The 16,836-nt window shown below is 40.4% G+C and overlaps 2 protein-coding genes across 5 annotated transcripts in view; one reads left to right on the top strand and one right to left on the bottom strand.

Moving 5' to 3' along the window:
- Positions 1 to 1,314: 1,314 nt before the first annotated feature.
- LOC110002542 (AP-3 complex subunit mu-1-like) lies at positions 1,315 to 7,331 on the top strand. The gene is made up of 9 exons (XM_020658167.3): positions 1,315 to 1,577; positions 1,872 to 2,203; positions 3,296 to 3,467; positions 3,577 to 3,714; positions 3,848 to 3,933; positions 4,061 to 4,194; positions 4,533 to 4,740; positions 5,445 to 5,589; positions 5,793 to 7,331. The coding sequence occupies exons 2-9, from the start codon at positions 1,931 to 1,933 to the stop codon at positions 5,891 to 5,893; spliced, it is 1,257 nt and encodes a 418-aa protein (XP_020513823.2). The 5' UTR covers positions 1,315 to 1,577; positions 1,872 to 1,930; the 3' UTR covers positions 5,894 to 7,331.
- A 661-nt stretch (positions 7,332 to 7,992) lies between these two features.
- Positions 7,993 to 16,836, bottom strand: part of LOC110002537 (vinculin-like) — a 32,970-nt gene continuing 24,126 nt past the window's right edge. For 2 of the 4 annotated variants that reach the window (XM_065959362.1, XM_065959363.1), the window contains 9 exons: positions 16,680 to 16,829; positions 16,456 to 16,564; positions 16,007 to 16,309; positions 15,786 to 15,910; positions 15,244 to 15,429; positions 13,652 to 13,828; positions 11,231 to 11,434; positions 11,049 to 11,153; positions 7,993 to 10,678 (listed from right to left, as the gene is read on the bottom strand). In XM_065959362.1, coding sequence (XP_065815434.1) covers positions 10,532 to 10,678; positions 11,049 to 11,153; positions 11,231 to 11,434; positions 13,652 to 13,828; positions 15,244 to 15,429; positions 15,786 to 15,910; positions 16,007 to 16,309; positions 16,456 to 16,564; positions 16,680 to 16,829 — 1,506 coding nt within the window. In that variant the 3' untranslated portion in view covers positions 7,993 to 10,531. The remainder of the gene's footprint in view (positions 10,679 to 11,048; positions 11,154 to 11,230; positions 11,435 to 13,651; positions 13,829 to 15,243; positions 15,430 to 15,785; positions 15,911 to 16,006; positions 16,310 to 16,455; positions 16,565 to 16,679; positions 16,830 to 16,836) is intronic. The other 2 variants (XM_065959364.1, XM_065959365.1) reach the window with 1 other exon arrangement.

The following is a 16,836-nucleotide window of genomic DNA, read 5'->3' as shown; positions in this document are numbered from 1 at the left end:
ATACTAAATGATAAGTTATTAAGGTGCATGGTGAATAATGGAACTACAGAACTAAAATAAACAATATAACTGTAAAGGTAAAAATGAGATAAATAAAGTGACCGTAGTGCAATGACACTCTCTCCATTTTCAAATCTCATCTCAAAACACATCTTTTTAAACTTTTATATTCAGTCTGATCATTCTCCACCCGTTCTCATAACTCCTTTACAGCCTGTACATTTGTGTTTTTTTAATGTTAATTTTATCGTTGTGTTGTTACTTTGTTGTTTTTTATCTCTGCTCTGTAAGGTGATCTTGAGAGTTTTGAAAGCCTTGAAATAAAATGTATTATTATTATTATTATTATTATTATTATGATGGATAAGAAACATCAGGAATAAAGTAACCAGAACTGTATGAATACTGAAATAGAAAGGATAGAATGAAGTGATGTAGTGCATGAGAGCAGATCAAGCAGAGGTAGTTGAGGTGCATTGACAAGTGGAAGGAAGGAATATGATAACAATATCATGTTGTTATAGTCTGTGTGAGCCAAAGTTATATTAGTTCTGGATCTGCATCAGTTTTTACTGCACAGTAAGAGACATTAGAAGAGCATAGATTTTTATATATCTCAATAAATTGGCCTTTTCCATACATTGTAGATATTTAAAGCATAAAACAAAATAACACATAAACTGAACAAAAACACAGAATAACACAAACAGGATAGACAAAAAGTACAAAATGGTAAGATGCCAGAGCATTACTTTAAACATATTAAAGACATACATTCAATAAAGTAAAGTTGACAATAAACAATTCAATCGCTTTTATGTTAGTGCTTTGTGAAATTGTAGAAATATACATTTTAATTTATTTAATTAAAGCAGGGAAAAGGAAGCGTTTGTAACAATTTCAACTTATTGATGTAAAATTTGCACAAAAAAAAGCAGAATAAGATTGATTGAGAAAAAAAATGCATTTTCAATTTTAATAGAAAACTTATTACAGACTTTAGAACAAATAAAATTAGTATAATTCTTCTAAGAATATCTGTACAGTAGACAATAAATGTGTGATAGTCTCAGGGTGCTCAGTCAGGGTTTATTGTTCTTACAGATTTCTTCATGTACTGATTCGGGGGGTAAATTCTCTGAAATCATTTAAAGGAAAACCTCTCTAATTTTGTTGTTAATAAAAAATGTGTGAGGTAACATCCAAAACTTTTTCCGAACACCTGAAAGTTGTACTCAGGGCATCAAAACCCCAATCAGTCACCACTGAAGACCCGCGTCTTAGCTGCCCGCAGATGCTGCCTGATTTAAAAAAAACTCTGAAACTGCCCTGAAAAGTATCGACCAGGCGAAGACTTCGCTGGACGTTTTTTTTGGTCATTCAGCATAAATCAAAGCACTCTACGAACAGTATTCAGGCCTTCTTTGTTTGTTTTTTTCGCCATGTTCTTGTGACTTGGTTGTGTTTACGTGTGCACAGATCTGCAGGCGTCTCCTCCTCTGCACACCAGCTGCACACCAGCCTGCCATATTGACACCGAGTCATCATTCTTGACACAGACCGACTGGATTTAGCAGGTAAAACTTTGAAACATCTGTCAAACTTTGACTTCTTTGTTTTGCTATAGTTTCGCCTCTTGCACTGAAGTTCATTTTTGATTGTTTGTGCACAGATTAAGAAAGTTAAAATGACAATCTTTGTTTAGTCAGACGGTGAATTTACCTGCAGAGTTTGGAGGAAGTTGAACAGATTGACAGAGGATTATTGCTGGCAAAAGGAGAACACTGCTAAAAATCCATATTATGTTGTTTTATTTTGGGTAATGTAATATTTAATCTGTTCTTTTTTTTTTGATTTCATCTCCCTATCAGTCTCAGAAACACAGACTAACAACAACAACAACAACAAGCAGCTCATTGTTGCAGCTGAGATGATCCACAGTCTGTTCCTCATTAATCACACGGGAGACATCATCCTGGAGAAACACTGGAAGAGTGTCATCGGCCGCAGTGTGTGTGATTACTTTTTTGAGGCCAAGGAGAAGGCGGTGGACCCGGAGGATGTGCCCCCCGTCCTGCAGACCCCACACCACTATCTCATATCCATATACAAGGGCAAGCTCTTCTTCCTGTCCGTCATCCAGACTGAAGTGCCTCCACTGTTTGTCATTGAGTTCCTGCACAGAGTGGCAGACACAATCCAGGTGGGATCACAATCTGTGCTCAGATGTCTGGACAGGAGACACAACATACAAAAACAGACTTCTCATTTCTTATAAGACTTCTTTTGATTTCCATCCACAAGTTAGAAATACTCATTTGGCATGCTTAGTTAGTAGTTTGCGAATTTGAAAAACCTGTCTCATGTTTTTACAAATTAGTTGAAATAGAGGAACAGATCCTTGTGTGTCCTCAGTAAACCTTGGCTCGGTGATTTCCAGCTGCTTGCTGTTTTTATTGTGCCGTGTACTTTTTATTACCCAGGATGTCTTTAACCAGTGAGGGTCAACAGTAACTGCAGCCTTAACGTTGTACTCCATATTAGGGCTAGGCGATGTGACCCAAAAAATCATATGTAGGTATATTTTTTAGCTGAATGCTGACACACGATATATATATCTGGATATTTTGTCTGTAAAGAAATAACAAAAACAAAGTCAGTCAAATCCACATGAGCCTAAAGCCTAATGTCAGACAGGCACTTATATGTACTTATATATATATACTTATATGTCAACATGACCATAGACAATAAATTAAAACAAACTACCTGTTTTTGAATTTATTTAAAAAAAAAAAAGCTAATTTCATGCATAACAAACACACAGCTGTGTTTTTTTGAGTTTCGCTCAGAGAGAGGTGGATCAGGGTGAAGAGGGACAGACGCTGATGCAATGCAATACAAACTACATCGCTGTAAACAATATTGTCTTACCTATATCTCGTTTTAAAATGTGTCGATATATCTTAAAAATCGATGAATCGCCCAGCACTACTCCATAGTGGCAGTGTCGTGTTTTCACACTGAAAAAATGGCAAAAATAAGAAGCTTAAAAAAGCATTTAAAATGGTTTATTTTTGACTATGCTGTCATTTCAAAGTACTCACCCGTAGTGCATTTCACAAAGGAAATATAGGCGCTACTTAGCAACCACAACATGTTAACACAGATAGCAGTCGGTGTCACTGTGTGAAGTGAAGTTGCTGCTTTATAGACATTTCTGGGTCCATGTTTTGCATTATTTACTTTGACTACAGTGGTAGATTTTATAGATTTTGTTGTTTTTTCCCGACAGGACTACTTCGGAGAGTGCTCAGAGGGTGTGATCAAGGATAACGTGGTGACCGTGTACGAGCTCCTGGAGGAGATGCTGGACAACGGCTTCCCACTAGCAACAGAGTCCAACGTCCTGAAAGAGATGATCAGGCCTCCCACCATCCTGCGATCGGTCGTCAACACTCTCACAGGTAAACTGAGGTTAAAGGTCAATCTGAGCTGTACCACTCTCTGTCTACTCCTCCCTGACAAAGACAAATTCTGTACATGTTTATTTGGTTTTTTTTGCATGTTTTCCAGGAAGCAGTAACGTTGGAGATACGCTGCCAACAGGTCAATTGTCCAACGTACCGTGGAGGCGGGCTGGTGTGAAATACACCAACAACGAGGCGTACTTCGACGTGATAGAGGAAATAGATGCCATTCTGGACAAAACAGGTACAAAAGACTACTTGTTTGAGCACTGCAGAGGAAGATTTGTTTACCTACAGTAGTAGTAGAGTTGTAGTTTTTTTCTGAGATTATATCTTGACTCTTTAATAACAACCTTGCCTCAATCTTTCTCATGTAGGTACGCCAGTATTCGCAGAGATCCAGGGTGTGATTGAAGCTTGTGTGAGGCTCACTGGGATGCCCGACCTCACTCTGTCCTTCATGGTGAGTTATTTTCCTCCTGGTGCATGTTTGTCTTTCTTTATGTTCTTCTGTCGTTTCTTTTGTGCGTCTATCTAAACCAAACTTGCTGTAGTCGTTGATTCTTTTTTCATTTTTCTTTTGACGACAGAATCCTCGTCTCCTCGACGACGTGAGTTTCCACCCCTGTGTTCGGTTTAAGCGCTGGGAGTCAGAGCACGTCCTCTCCTTCATCCCGCCGGACGGAAACTTCACGCTCATGAACTATCATGTCAGCTCTCAAAAGTAAGCACAGGCACAGCTTCTATGCTTTATTGTATAATTGTTTAAAAAAAAAAAAAAGAAACCTTGGTTACAGCTTATCCTCATTTTATGATGCTGTGCAAGAATTTGAAAAACTTTCCATCTTAATAAATCTTAAGCTTTCAACAGGAATGACCTGTAGATGAATTTGATGACACACAAAAAAACAAACAGTAACATCCTTGTCCCACTGTTCTCTGTGGGTTTTAGTGAGGATAAGGGAATTCTGCAATTAGGATTCACAATCCACACTTGTCACTTTGGTAACTGGTTTCTGTGTGTTCGCTGCATCGCTCTGTTTATTGTGTTTCCATCCTCAGTCTCGTGGCCATCCCGGTGTACGTAAAGCAGAGCATCAGCTTCTTTGAGACGGGACCTTCTGGTCGCCTGGACATCACCATCGGACCCAAGCAGACGATGGGGAAGACGGTGGAGAGCCTGAAGGTCACTATCCACATGCCTAAAACTGTGCTAAATGCCAACCTCACAGCCTCACAGGGAAACTACACCTACGACCTCGCTACCAAGGTAACCATCTGCTTACAGAGCTGTCCTCAGCAGTAATATGGTAGGTGCTCAAACCGGACCCGCTCCACTCCCAATCCATTAACTATCTTTAGAGTTACACACACACAGCTGAATGAGGTACAAAATGAAGCATACGGCAGCATAATCAACAAGTTTCAGTGTGGAGAGTGAGCTAGCAGACGCATGCTTTTTCAGAGGTTATTATAAAAAAATCTTTATCGCTCCATTTAAATATAGCATCTATAACCTTTAATCAAATGTACACTTTAACCATTGTACCTCCGAGGAGATTTCATTCTTAATAGGGTACAACATCTGTTTGACTTAAAATAAACATTCTGTTTGTAAGTTGTACGTAATTTGCACAATTTGAGTCTCTTCCATGATGGTCTCAACACTGTGCTGCACTTGGTCATTGAGCCAGCTTCTGTGTAGACTTTCTGCTGGAGGGTTTTTTTTAATAATCCCCACTGCCCCCCCCCCTCCCTCCCCCTCAAGTGGTTTTGGATGGCACTTCATGTGGAGGATCCTCTATGCAAGTGGCCAAACTTGAGTTGTAGTGCAGAAGAGAGGGTGAAGAGGATGGTTCTTAAGAAGTCTTAGATTTGTTACATGCAAGGCCAGACAGCTTTTCACCTTTAAATATGTTCAAACAAGGGTTTAGTTTTATTATACTTACTGGGATCTTATATCTGTTTTTTAAGGTTTTGGTTTGGGACATTGGAAAACTGAACACTCAGAAGCTTCCTAACCTGCGAGGCAGTCTGAGTACGCAGGTTGGGGCCCCGAAACCTGAAGATAACCCGACACTCAACATTGACCTGAAGATACAACAGATGGCCATATCAGGTAATCCTCCTTACATAACCTCTCACCCTCGTAACTCAGCCATGTTTGATTTGAAGTCCAAAAATGTAACTGGTCAATTTAGCCATATTCCTTCTCTATCTTTGTTTGTGAGGATGTATATAGTTTGAGTAACACTAACAGTGTTTGTTGTTACGATACATTTTGCACCAAATGTTGACTTTGCCTCTTTACCCTCTGCGCAGGTCTTAAGGTGAGTCGTCTTGACATGTACGGAGAGAAGTACAAGCCATTTAAAGGGGTCAAATATTTGACTAAAGCTGGGAAATTCCAAGTGCGGACCTGAGTGATGACTATCAACACCCAAAGTTCAACAATCCAACGTGCCAAATAGAGGGAACGGTTTTTACCTCACGGAATCAGCCCTCCAAAAAGTCTTACATCTTCCTCTGGCTCTTTGTAATTAAAGGTCACATATTATATTCCTTTTCGAGAAGTTTAAATAAGCCTCAGAGGTCCCCAAAACATGTCTGTGAAGTTTCTTGCCATACATTAAATTTGTTCTATTCAATCATGCCTATAAACCCCTCAATTTCAGCCCTGCTCAGAACAGACTATTTCTGTGTCTGTAGCTTTAAATGCAAATGAGCTGTCTCTGACCACGCCCCCTCTCTGGAAGGGCTTGGGTGCCTTGGGCTTTCCTGCACCATGCCCTATTGTTTACAGTGAGAAGGCAGACTCAGAGGGGCAGAACAAACACCTAGCTGTGGGAGTGTCACCCACCTGGGGGAGGGGTTACTGCCCTTTGTGATGTCACAAAGGGAACATCTTCATTTTCTGAAAAGTGGAGCAGGCAAAGAACGGAAAGGGTGGACTTTTCTCACAATTGGCTGGTTTGTAGACAGGCTAAGGACACATATTAGTGTTAGAAAAACATAGTAAAGTGTATTTTGCATAATATGTGACCTTTAATGAAATATTTTGCATTCTAACAGTTATTTATTTTGTTTTTGGCATTACGTTTCTACGCCTGGATGGTGTTTGTGGCCTGTAAAGGGAAGCCTTAATAACCTATGTGACCTTGTTGAAGTGCTATTAGTTTAAATGTGTTGCATTGTATGAACCATTTCTTTTTTTTTCTTTCTTTCTTTTCTGTCTAACACTTTCTGAGTGTTGCCTAAGGGGAATATTTTGGTTTGAAAAGGGACACTCACAACTCACTGCCTTGCTCCTCATTACTTCTTCAGCATACCTGTACAATCGTATTCGCATGTCGCCTAAGAACAAGCAGCCTTGCCTTTTTAAATATTATAAGGTAGCAACTTTTATACGTACACATATGTTTATTTTTGTGAAGATTCTTATGTCCTATCTACTTTCTTTGTAGCTGCAGTGTGTCTTGATGCACCGACTTTAGTGCGTATATCTGCATTCACTTGTTAATGTGGCCTTCTAAGGTGCTTTGTATAGCACACTACAGTACAAACTGCATGCTTTGGAGCCTGAGGGAAGATGTCTGAATAATATACCTTAAATCAAAGGTACATGTCTTGACTAACAGATGTTGACCAACTCTCCACAAGGCCTTGATCCAGGCTAATATATTTTTTCGGGAACAGTTGTGTAAAAACAGATACTCACACAATCTTGAATGCAACCTCTTCACTCAGCACAACATTTGCACAATCGGTTGTCCATGTGAAAAATACAACTCAAAGCACATGTGTGGAGTTAAATATATATATTCAGTGTAAAAGATGTCTTATAAAAAGCTTTAAAACTGATATGGTCGCGTGTTTATTTCATTAGCCATGTTAGCAGCCTGTCAATTTGCAGGTTCACCACTTTGGTCCAGAAACCCAGCATTGAGGCAGATAATGATATACAAAGGCTAGTATGGTGACACAAAACTTAAAACATGATAAACTAAATGTATGACAAACTTTGAGATGCTAGCATTATCATAGGTAGCTTGCTAACATTGATGCTAGCCTAAAGGTGCTTCAGTATGACCTTTCAGAGCTGCTAGGTGAAGTAGATAAAAACTAAAAATGACAAAATTTCCAAACTTCAGCATGCCAGCATTGTCATCATGAGCTTTTAACATTTGGTTTAGCTTTTAAACAATTAGTTTAAAGGGTGGTTTAGTATATAGCCTCAAAATGTGGCTAACATCATAAACATGGTTCAAGTGGTAAACAAAGATAATAAACATGGTAAACTTTAATAAAGATGGTTAACGTTCCCAACACTGAAGGTGGTAAACACTAATAATTAACTGGCAGAACTACAACATGCTTGCTTTCTCAATGGGAGCTTGTTAGCAAACTGAGTATTGTGTTAAATGCTTTAATACAGCCTTGGAGATACTAGCACATAGCTCTGGTATCATTTTTTTTGTATGTGGTAGGTAGAAGTGAGTTGTGAAGAAGGTGCAGACTCCAGTTATCATTGTAGTAGATTTTTATTCTTCCAAGGCACAGCAGATGTGTTGGCAGGGCTAGAAGCTATCAGAATACATTCAGGGTGTGAATGAACACATCAGGTACACACAGAAGTATAAACCCTTTCCCTCTCAGCGAGGAGTCAGACTGCTACATGCTCAGTACGACCAAATAAATATGAAAATACAGTGAACGTTCTGTGCTTTGTGTGGGACGGCTCGCTAATACGTGAATATAGGCTTCATACATACGCACTAACTGGAGAATCCTGCATTAAGAAGTTGAATTTGCCCAGACATTTTATAGAGAAAATCGAACAAAACTCAAACTTCTTTTTAAGAAATTACAACCACTTAATGAATTTAATTTACTAACTGCGTCACCAATCATGCGTCCTTCTATCGCACTAATGTTTCCAGATAAGAACATCCTTTTTAAATGTCACATCACATAAAAAAGGTTGTTTATATGTTCAAACCACCTGGGTCACCAAGAAAGAGTCAGAGCATTCAAAGTGGGACCACTGAGCTCACCAATAAAGAAATGCCTAAAAACAGGATCTTGGGTGGCTGTCAATAATCACTTCATATTTTTGATAAACAAACCTAAACAGTTCAACTGTTACAGAGTAATTGCAGAAACAAAGCACTACAATACATTTTTTTAAAAATGCAGAAAACATACTCTTGATTTAAAAAAAGACCTAAAAAGAAGGCCTACAACAGGGTCTGTAAAGAAAATGTCAGTGTTGTTATTTGAATAACCTGGATTTGAAATGTTTAGAGAACTTCAAGAAGCTTACAGTAATGTTAAAGAAAACCTTTGGCATTGTCACTGTGACATTTAAATAAAGAAAACAGTTCAAAACATCTCAGCAAGTGATTAATTATAGACATTTCTGCAATCAAACAAAAAAAAACTTTATTAACAATATATATTTTTTAAATATACAATCACCCTCTAAGCCAGTGGTTCTCAACTGGTCGAGCTTCAGGACCCATTCTGAAAATCTCAACTATGGTGCATTTTGGATAGATTCATGCTTCCATTGGTCGGTACTTTGGGGAGAGACAGGGGACAAAAAAACTCAGTGCTGTGTGCAGCAATGTAAGAAAACTATTATCAGTGTATAAGATGTCAAATTAGCATTTTGAAACTAGTAGCATAGTAGTTCGAGTAACCTCTGAACTCAGACCTCTGAGCTGGGAATGACATCACACCCGAGTTAATCGTGTTCCAGTTGCAAGTCAGACAAGCAACACGGACGCCTCCAGGAGCACCTTTGTTTGGTTAGCTAATACCCGTCAATAACAACACACTGCGTGATAGTTTGCATGCGAAAGTAACATGATAGCTTGTTAATACTTTTACTGTGATTGATTTAATTACACAAAAAGAGAACTAAGCTGCTTATAAACACACCAGTTTCAGCCTAAACGTTACTGTTGATGCACAGAGCAGCCAGGTTGGATTTTAACTCAGACTACTGAAGTTTCCGAGTCAGACTTCCCACTTCAGGGGGGCGTTCCTGCTAACGTGTCAGAACGGTAACTCGGAATTTCCAACTTCTGTGATCAAATGGAACGCACCATTACAATAATACTTTACACTTTTTCCTCTTCTTCTTCCCTTGTTGTTTATTAGAAGTAGCAACCAGCCTTGAGGTGCATTACTGCCAACTACTGTGTTGGAGAGACAACAAACGTCCCCACAGCAAGTGCATTTTAATTGGGAAACAAAAATTTAAGCAGCTTGCATAGACTTTTTGCCACAAGTTCTTTTTTTCTGTAGCATAAAATCCCCGACCTACTGAAACTAGTTTGTGACCCATCTTAGGGTCCTGACCCACCAGTTGAGAACCAAGGTTCTTTGCTGTATTATTTGCCTTTAAGTTATAGCACTTTTAATCCAGAAGACATTATAGTTCTTCAAGTATATAGATCACCTTTAAATTCATAGATCTTCAGAACAGTGTTGCTAATAAACGTAAACATGAAGAGGCTCATCAGCCCACACAAGACTCCACACTTTAGTGTCAAACTCGGCGTAAAAAACTCAAAGCTGAGTGATTTCCTTAAAACAAATGAATACTTTATATACACAATAGAGTATAAGAAACTCACTGAAAAAAAAACTGAATAAAAGTAAATGTCCTTAAAGAGACAAATATCTTATTATCATATTTTGCCTTTATAAAATAGAAAACATTGCCATGCAGAAAAATATATTTACCTGGGATTTGGATAAACTCTTGTAACACAACATACCAAAAATATATATTTAAAAACTGTCTCTGATGAGCCTGCAGGATACCAGGGTTACAGATAAAGGGAACTGGAGAGCAAAGCTGAACTGACTCCAACAAATAAAACCTGCTTTGTACCAGATGAAATGGTTCCTGGTATAACACTACAGTGGAGGATGGATCAAAATCACCTGCAGTTTCCTCTATTGAGTGCACGTTTGCTACTTTTAGTCAAGTTGTGTGCTATCGTTGCCAAGTCAAGAGTGTTACTAATGTACTGTCACTGACCAGGTTTTCATTGGTACCAAGGGGTTTTGCGTACCCAGCGAAGCGTACAGCCTGAATCTGTGCGGATCTTGATGGAGGCTGCTTCTGCTTCTCTGACCGTCTCCTTCACTGACTGCATCAGATTCTGGGCATTGTGTACCAACATGTCCGTGGCCTGGGCAGGGAAACATTTAAAAGATTTGCAGTTTAAAAACAAGTGAGATAAAACTAAATAGCGACAAGTTGTCAGGGGTGAAATTAACTAAATGCTGTACTTTAGTACCATTTTATACATCTAACCCAAAAGTTGAGTACATTTATTTTGACTGCCAAAAGTTACTCGAGATGCTCTGATCTAACATGCCAGATCACTGTTACTGACTGTTCATTGCATCCAGTTGTTTTGTCCAAATCTTTATAACAATTAGATTACCATGAGCTACATTCAATCTGTAAACCTGTGAAGAAGAAAGTATAGCTTTTGTTTTATAAGAGAAAACATTGGACCAGTTCATCCAACAAGTTTTTTTTTTCTGTGAGTTTACCTGCTCTGACTCTTCTTCACTGATGTTTGTCCGTCCCAGCATGGTGGCTTTGACGGTCGAAAGGATCTTCAGCTGAGTGCTGATGGTGGGGATCCTCTCACACACCTTTGGGAAGAGAACAACAACATGTTTAAATAACGTGAAGCTCTTTTCAGCACGTGTCTCGGTCTGTGGTAGTTTACCTGTAGCAGATTAGTTCTAATGCGTCTGTCAGTGCACTGCTTGGCCACTTCTTTAGCCAGTCTGGTCACCTCATCTGACGCCTTGGCGATGTCCTTAGCACACTGGATAAGTGCGCGCTTGTTCCCACTTCCACCCCGCACCAGTCGAGACATTTCTGCCATGAGCAGAGCCATCCGCTTGGCTGCTGCTATGATATCGTTACCCTGTGAAGAGAGGGGGGGGGAGAAGAAAATAAGAAGAAGTGGAGGAGCTGTTAGCAGGATACTGGTGAAGGGCAAGGCTTTGGACAAGAGGTGTGAAAGCAAATATATCATATGTATGTTTCCATACAATTGTATGAAACCATTACATTGTAAGATACTGAAAACTATGTAAATGATAGCGGGTAATATCAATGAAGCTGAATTAAAAAAAATAATTAGGCTCTGGATTATAAGCAGAAAGCTGCATGCATGGTTAGTACAAGTTCAGTCGTGTCTTTAGTTGGGTAGTTGTAGGAAACAGTGTTCACAGTTCTTACCTTTCTCCTAAAATCAAAGTTATTTAGAGTTAGTACCCATGTGGCGATTATCTCAGGGTTGGAACAAAACACCCTGAGACTGAGAAGCAGAAGCTGATGATCATACCACACGAGCAGTCTAATATCCACACTACATCACCCAGAAGTCTTTTGGAAACAACCATCATTGGCTTCACCGGTTGGCCAGGCAATGAGTGATTGACAGCAACATTAAAAGCGAGACAGACTGTGTTACTCCTCCTTTAAAAAACATGTTATCACGTACATAAGAGTGGCATGTGTGAAGCTGGTACCAGTTGAACCAGGAGGTGCAACAAATACATTTGCCATTCCAGAAATCCATGACTATTGAGTACAACCTCGTCATTCATCCTTTTTGCATGCCGGCTATTCTCCTATGATGTCGTCACGTTAAGGGTGAGAAGCTCAAATGTTGTCAGGACCCGCCTACAGAAATGACTGGGCCCCTGAAATGTCCAGTGGGCTATATGGGCCCTCCCCAGGTGTGACATTGGATCACATTGATCACATTGGATCAGTACCATTAGCATTAGCCTCCTTGCTAACATTCAACTCTTGGTGGATTGGCTCTGATCAGCTTCTGGAGCTCACTGAGAAAAGTTTGTTGCAGGTCTTGGCATGGAGATAAACATGCTGACATTACTCGTCTTAAAGTTAGGTTCACCAACAACATTAAAATTTCAAATCCTCCGTGTAGCTGGGCCCCAGAAAGCTTTCTTTTTTTTTCCCTTTCATGGGCGGCCTTGGTATATAAGTCATATTGTTGTGTTTTAGCAACGTCTGATAAATGAAGGAAACCTGACAAACTGTCATAATGTCACCACTTCTGATTGAGTTTGCAACTGAGAAGTCAATTGAAAAGGAAATTCAACAACATAGTCAGTTAACAACCACTTTCTAGCTACCACCATTGTTAGCTGGCTGGCCAAGTTAGCAGGTAAACTTAAGCTAGTAGCTTGCATCAACACAACATAACCATTAGTTTGCTTAAAGGCTTTATATATCTACTGATCCAGTAGATGTCACTCTTGAGCACCAGCATGAAACCAAAACAACTTGCGCTGCATTGTTGTGTTAGCATGCTAATGCTAGCGATCTTTATTATGCTCGTATCTTCACACTGCATGTAAATTTACCCGTAATGAGCGTGAGCTAGAAACACAGTTAAGCAGTGAGTACAGTATGTTATTCTTCTTTTCTCTGGTCCCTCAACTACTTTTATACGTGAGGGGAGGAGTCAGCCAGCCGTCCGGGCGATGTAAACAAAGTGAAGATAGGACTCTGAAAACTCTGAAAGCATCACAGACAGTGGGACTCGGGTGTTACACCCATTGTAGACAGTCATGACTCACAGAGTTATTTTCAGAGGATATACTTGATTTCTATAAGTGTATAGAAAAGTGTGAAAAATCACATATAAAGACTTTAAATTCTCTTCAGCGAGAAACGTACCTATTGTTTTATTTAATCATGTTAAACTTTTGTCTTTAGCGAGAACGTGGCTCACAAAAAGCAATTTATCAGATTCCCTACATTTATACAATTTGCAACCTTGAACAAAGCAATACGACATCTTTTGCATAAAAACTTTTGAGCTTCACAAATTGACTGTGACATCAAGGAAAAATAACCTCCATGCAAATACTCTGAATGACTCAAGAATATAACTGTGAACATGTCTGAGTGAAATGCAGCCACAGCTGGGTGGAAGTTTCCATTGTAGTCGCAGACGCAGAGAATTGTGCGCTGTCCTGTTGGGCTGTTTTTGTGTGAGGCCTATGCGTTATTTTTTTTCTGTGAAGATTTTTGAGTATGTAAGAAATACTTTCTGACCCCTGTCAGCTTGTGTGTGCACTCATGTACATGTGCGTGCGCAGACCTTGCTGGACCACTTGCGCGCCTCCTGGTGGAGAGACTGGGCAGCTGCCAGAATGGGTTGATTGACAGGCTGGTTGGACGGCATCATCAGCAGTTCTGGCTCATAGTCATCCTCACCATCAGTAAATTCATCTTCATCATCTACCTCCCTCTCCTCTACTGCCTCCTCATCCTCAGGCTGGTTTGAGCGAGGGGAGGCGGGGATTGGCGATGGAAGTTGGAGGAGTGGGAGCATTTTGGGATGGGAAGGGAGGGAGGCAAAGGGGTTGGGAGGAGGAGGAGGAGGAAAAAAAGGAGAAATATGGAGAAGAAGAAAGCCAGGGAAGCATGGGAAAAGGAGGCATTTAGTACAGTATGGAAGAACAAAAGACAGGAGATTTACGGGGAGCAGGAGGCGCAAGCACTTAGCAGAAGAAGGGAGAGGGTGAAACTGCCTGCACAAGCAAAAATGGAAACAAAGGGAAGGGATAGGGGAGCTGTTTGGGGCTGGAAGCAGGTGGATGATGTGCATTGCACTGAGGCAGTAGCTGAGTTGAAAGTCTGAAAAGCTTTTGTGCAGTCAAACAAGGTCTAACTGTAACCAAAACCAGTGGATTGCATCCTGCAGAAAATGTAGGAGTGTGCTCGGAAACTTAGTGAGACCCATGTGCGGCCTTTTAAAGAGATACCTTTTCCTGGTTTGCAAAGACTTGTTTGATAAATCGATCATAACGAGAAGAGCAGTGAAGCTATAGAGAGGAAATGGTTATGAGCTTTACGAAGATAGAAACAGTGCACTGAAGCTAGATTGTTATCCATTAAATGTACAAATAAGTGGTTCCTATACCAGTTCCCCTGCACGATAAAACATGTACACAGAGAAAACAACACAAAACAGAAACACCAACAGTGATAATAACCAAAAAGAAGACTGCAACTATTTGTTTTGAAGTCAAAGTCTCTCCACAGACAGCTCTTTTTTGTCAACTTTGTAAATACAGTTTATTGTATGCATGCAAGTGTCCATGTTTGAGTTATAATAAATCTTACATACTGACACCTCAAACCTTTTCATGTTTCCCTTGGGAAAGTGGAATCAAGCCACTTTCAGAACCAATATGATTTCAGAATATTCACAGCATACAAGACAGTGCTTATGCTGCATTCACATGGTGTCAGAATGTTTGGAAAAATTTGTATCCCACTGGAAAGTTTGTCAGTTTTTTGTCCAGTTTTCCAGAGGAAAATGTTGGTATTTGACTTGCCAAGCTGCCAATATCTTCCTGAAACATGACATACTATAGAAAATATTGGCTTGAGAGTCAATTTGTTTTATACATTTCCATATTTTCTTGGCTCATTTAAAATGTCTAATGTGGCATTACATTGTTAGCTCAGCTTGCTGTCTGTGTAGAGTGCCCTTGATTTATTCTGAGTTATAAATTCTTCTTAATAGCCTCCATGACGTTTCCATGTCCTCCCTATTTGGAGACTCTGTGTCCCAATCAACACATGACTGAACGAGCTGCCCGAATGCAGCTGATTGTACATATCACATATTTGATGGGGTGAATATGGACATTTGATTTCTTTAGAGTGTTTGTGTTGACCGACCTTGCTGGACCATTTGCGTGCCTCATCGTGCAGCTGCCTGGCGGCCACCATCATGGGCTCACTCAGCACCTCTCCAGCCTTCTGCTCCGGGAACTCCTCATCCTTCTCCTCTGGAGGAGGAGGCCGAGGTGGGGGAACCTCACCCTCAGGCAGGGGGGGCTTGGGTGGAGCTTGCTCATCGCTAACCTGGAAAATACCCAAACACAGACACATGCTTTATGTTACCTATATACTGTGTGTGTGTGTGTGTGTGTGTGTGTGTGTGTGTGTGTGTGTGTGTGTGTGTGTGTGTGTGTGTGTGTGTGTGTGTGTGTGTGTGTGTGTGTGTGTGTGTGTGTGTGTGTATATATATATATATTTAAGGAAAAGGGGGGGACTTTATTAGAGAGCACAATACTCCAGGCACTCCAACTTAAATGTATTTTTTAACTGCCAAAGCTTGTGTTACTGCTGTCATTTTAATATTCTTAGGTGGGAAAGTGGAGGTTTATTCAATGGTTTGTTGTGGATAATCGGAAGTGTGTGTGTTTGAATGAACATACATGGAGCTGGTCCAGGTCTGGTGGTGGAGGAGGGAAGTCAGGTTCCTGAGGCTGGAAGGCTTCTCTAACTTTTCCCACTGCAGCCAAAATCCTCAGACACGAGTCTAAGTAAGCCTTTTGCAGAGCTGCAGAGCAGAAAGAGAGATAAAAAGAGAATACACCGTGTCAGTCTGTGTTTTAATGTATCTCTTAAAATGTGTTTGCATCGTGTCTTTAGGCACCTTTATCTTGTATGTTTCCGGCCACAGCCTTAGCATCCATCACCATGGGCGAGATGGTGTGTGATAGGATGTCTGACGCATGTTTCACTGTGTCTCTGAACCGAGGATCTTCAGAGTTCTCCACCTCCCTCTTAGCCACCAACAGGACTCGGTTAGCTCGTCTTGCTATGCTTGTTGCCCCGGCAACAAGCATTTGGGGCTGAACATTCGCCATGGCAACTCGGCACTTGTCGATGTCTTTCTTTATCGCCTCCTCAGATGCATCAAGCAGAGATTTGGTGTCGATGGCCTCATCCACCAGACCTGAGGCAACACACACACACACACATACATCTTTGATTACTTATGTTTTTGCAGTACTTTAAGAATTGTTGGGATATCTCTTTGTTGCAAAATGTTAAATCGTAAAAGATTTAAGTTGCAGACAAAATCTTGGCAAAAATCCTCACCAGTAAGTTTTTCCACATTGTCAATCCACTGGTTCTTCATGGTGTCAAAGTGCTCGTACGCCGCTTTGTTTCCTGGATTCTTCAACAGGATCCGAGCAGCAGAAGTCACCTGGACATTTAAAAGCAGTCACAATCAGACTGAGTATGAAATGGTTGTGACAGCTGCATGTTTTATCTATATCTATGCAATCATGCAAATCATGGAGCGAAGCGAATAGTATCACCTGTGGTGTGAGCTCCCTGGCATGTTTCACAGCAGCATGTATGCCCTCTACTGTGCTCTTATTGGCTGTTCCCACGGCTGCAGCTTTTTCTGCTGTCGCCCCGAGTCGACCTGCATGGGCCTCGAAGTTTCCCGCGCGCTCTTCAAAAACCTGCATC

This window comes from Labrus bergylta, chromosome 10 (genome assembly GCF_963930695.1).
Source record: "Labrus bergylta chromosome 10, fLabBer1.1, whole genome shotgun sequence".
Classification (NCBI taxonomy): domain Eukaryota; kingdom Metazoa; phylum Chordata; class Actinopteri; order Labriformes; family Labridae; genus Labrus; species Labrus bergylta.
This window is presented reverse-complemented; position numbering and strand designations above follow the sequence as displayed.

What these genes read in the sequence shown, in the direction of transcription:
- LOC110002542 (XM_020658167.3), top strand. Translation starts at nt 1,931, where the DNA reads ATGATCCACAGTCTGTTCCTCATTAATCACACGGGAGACATCATCCTG. An exon ending in GGTCGTCAACACTCTCACAG is followed by an intron (nt 3,468 to 3,576) that starts GTAAACTGAGGT and finishes CATGTTTTCCAG; the next exon opens with GAAGCAGTAACGTTGGAGAT. An exon ending in ACAACAGATGGCCATATCAG is followed by an intron (nt 5,590 to 5,792) that starts GTAATCCTCCTT and finishes CCCTCTGCGCAG; the next exon opens with GTCTTAAGGTGAGTCGTCTT.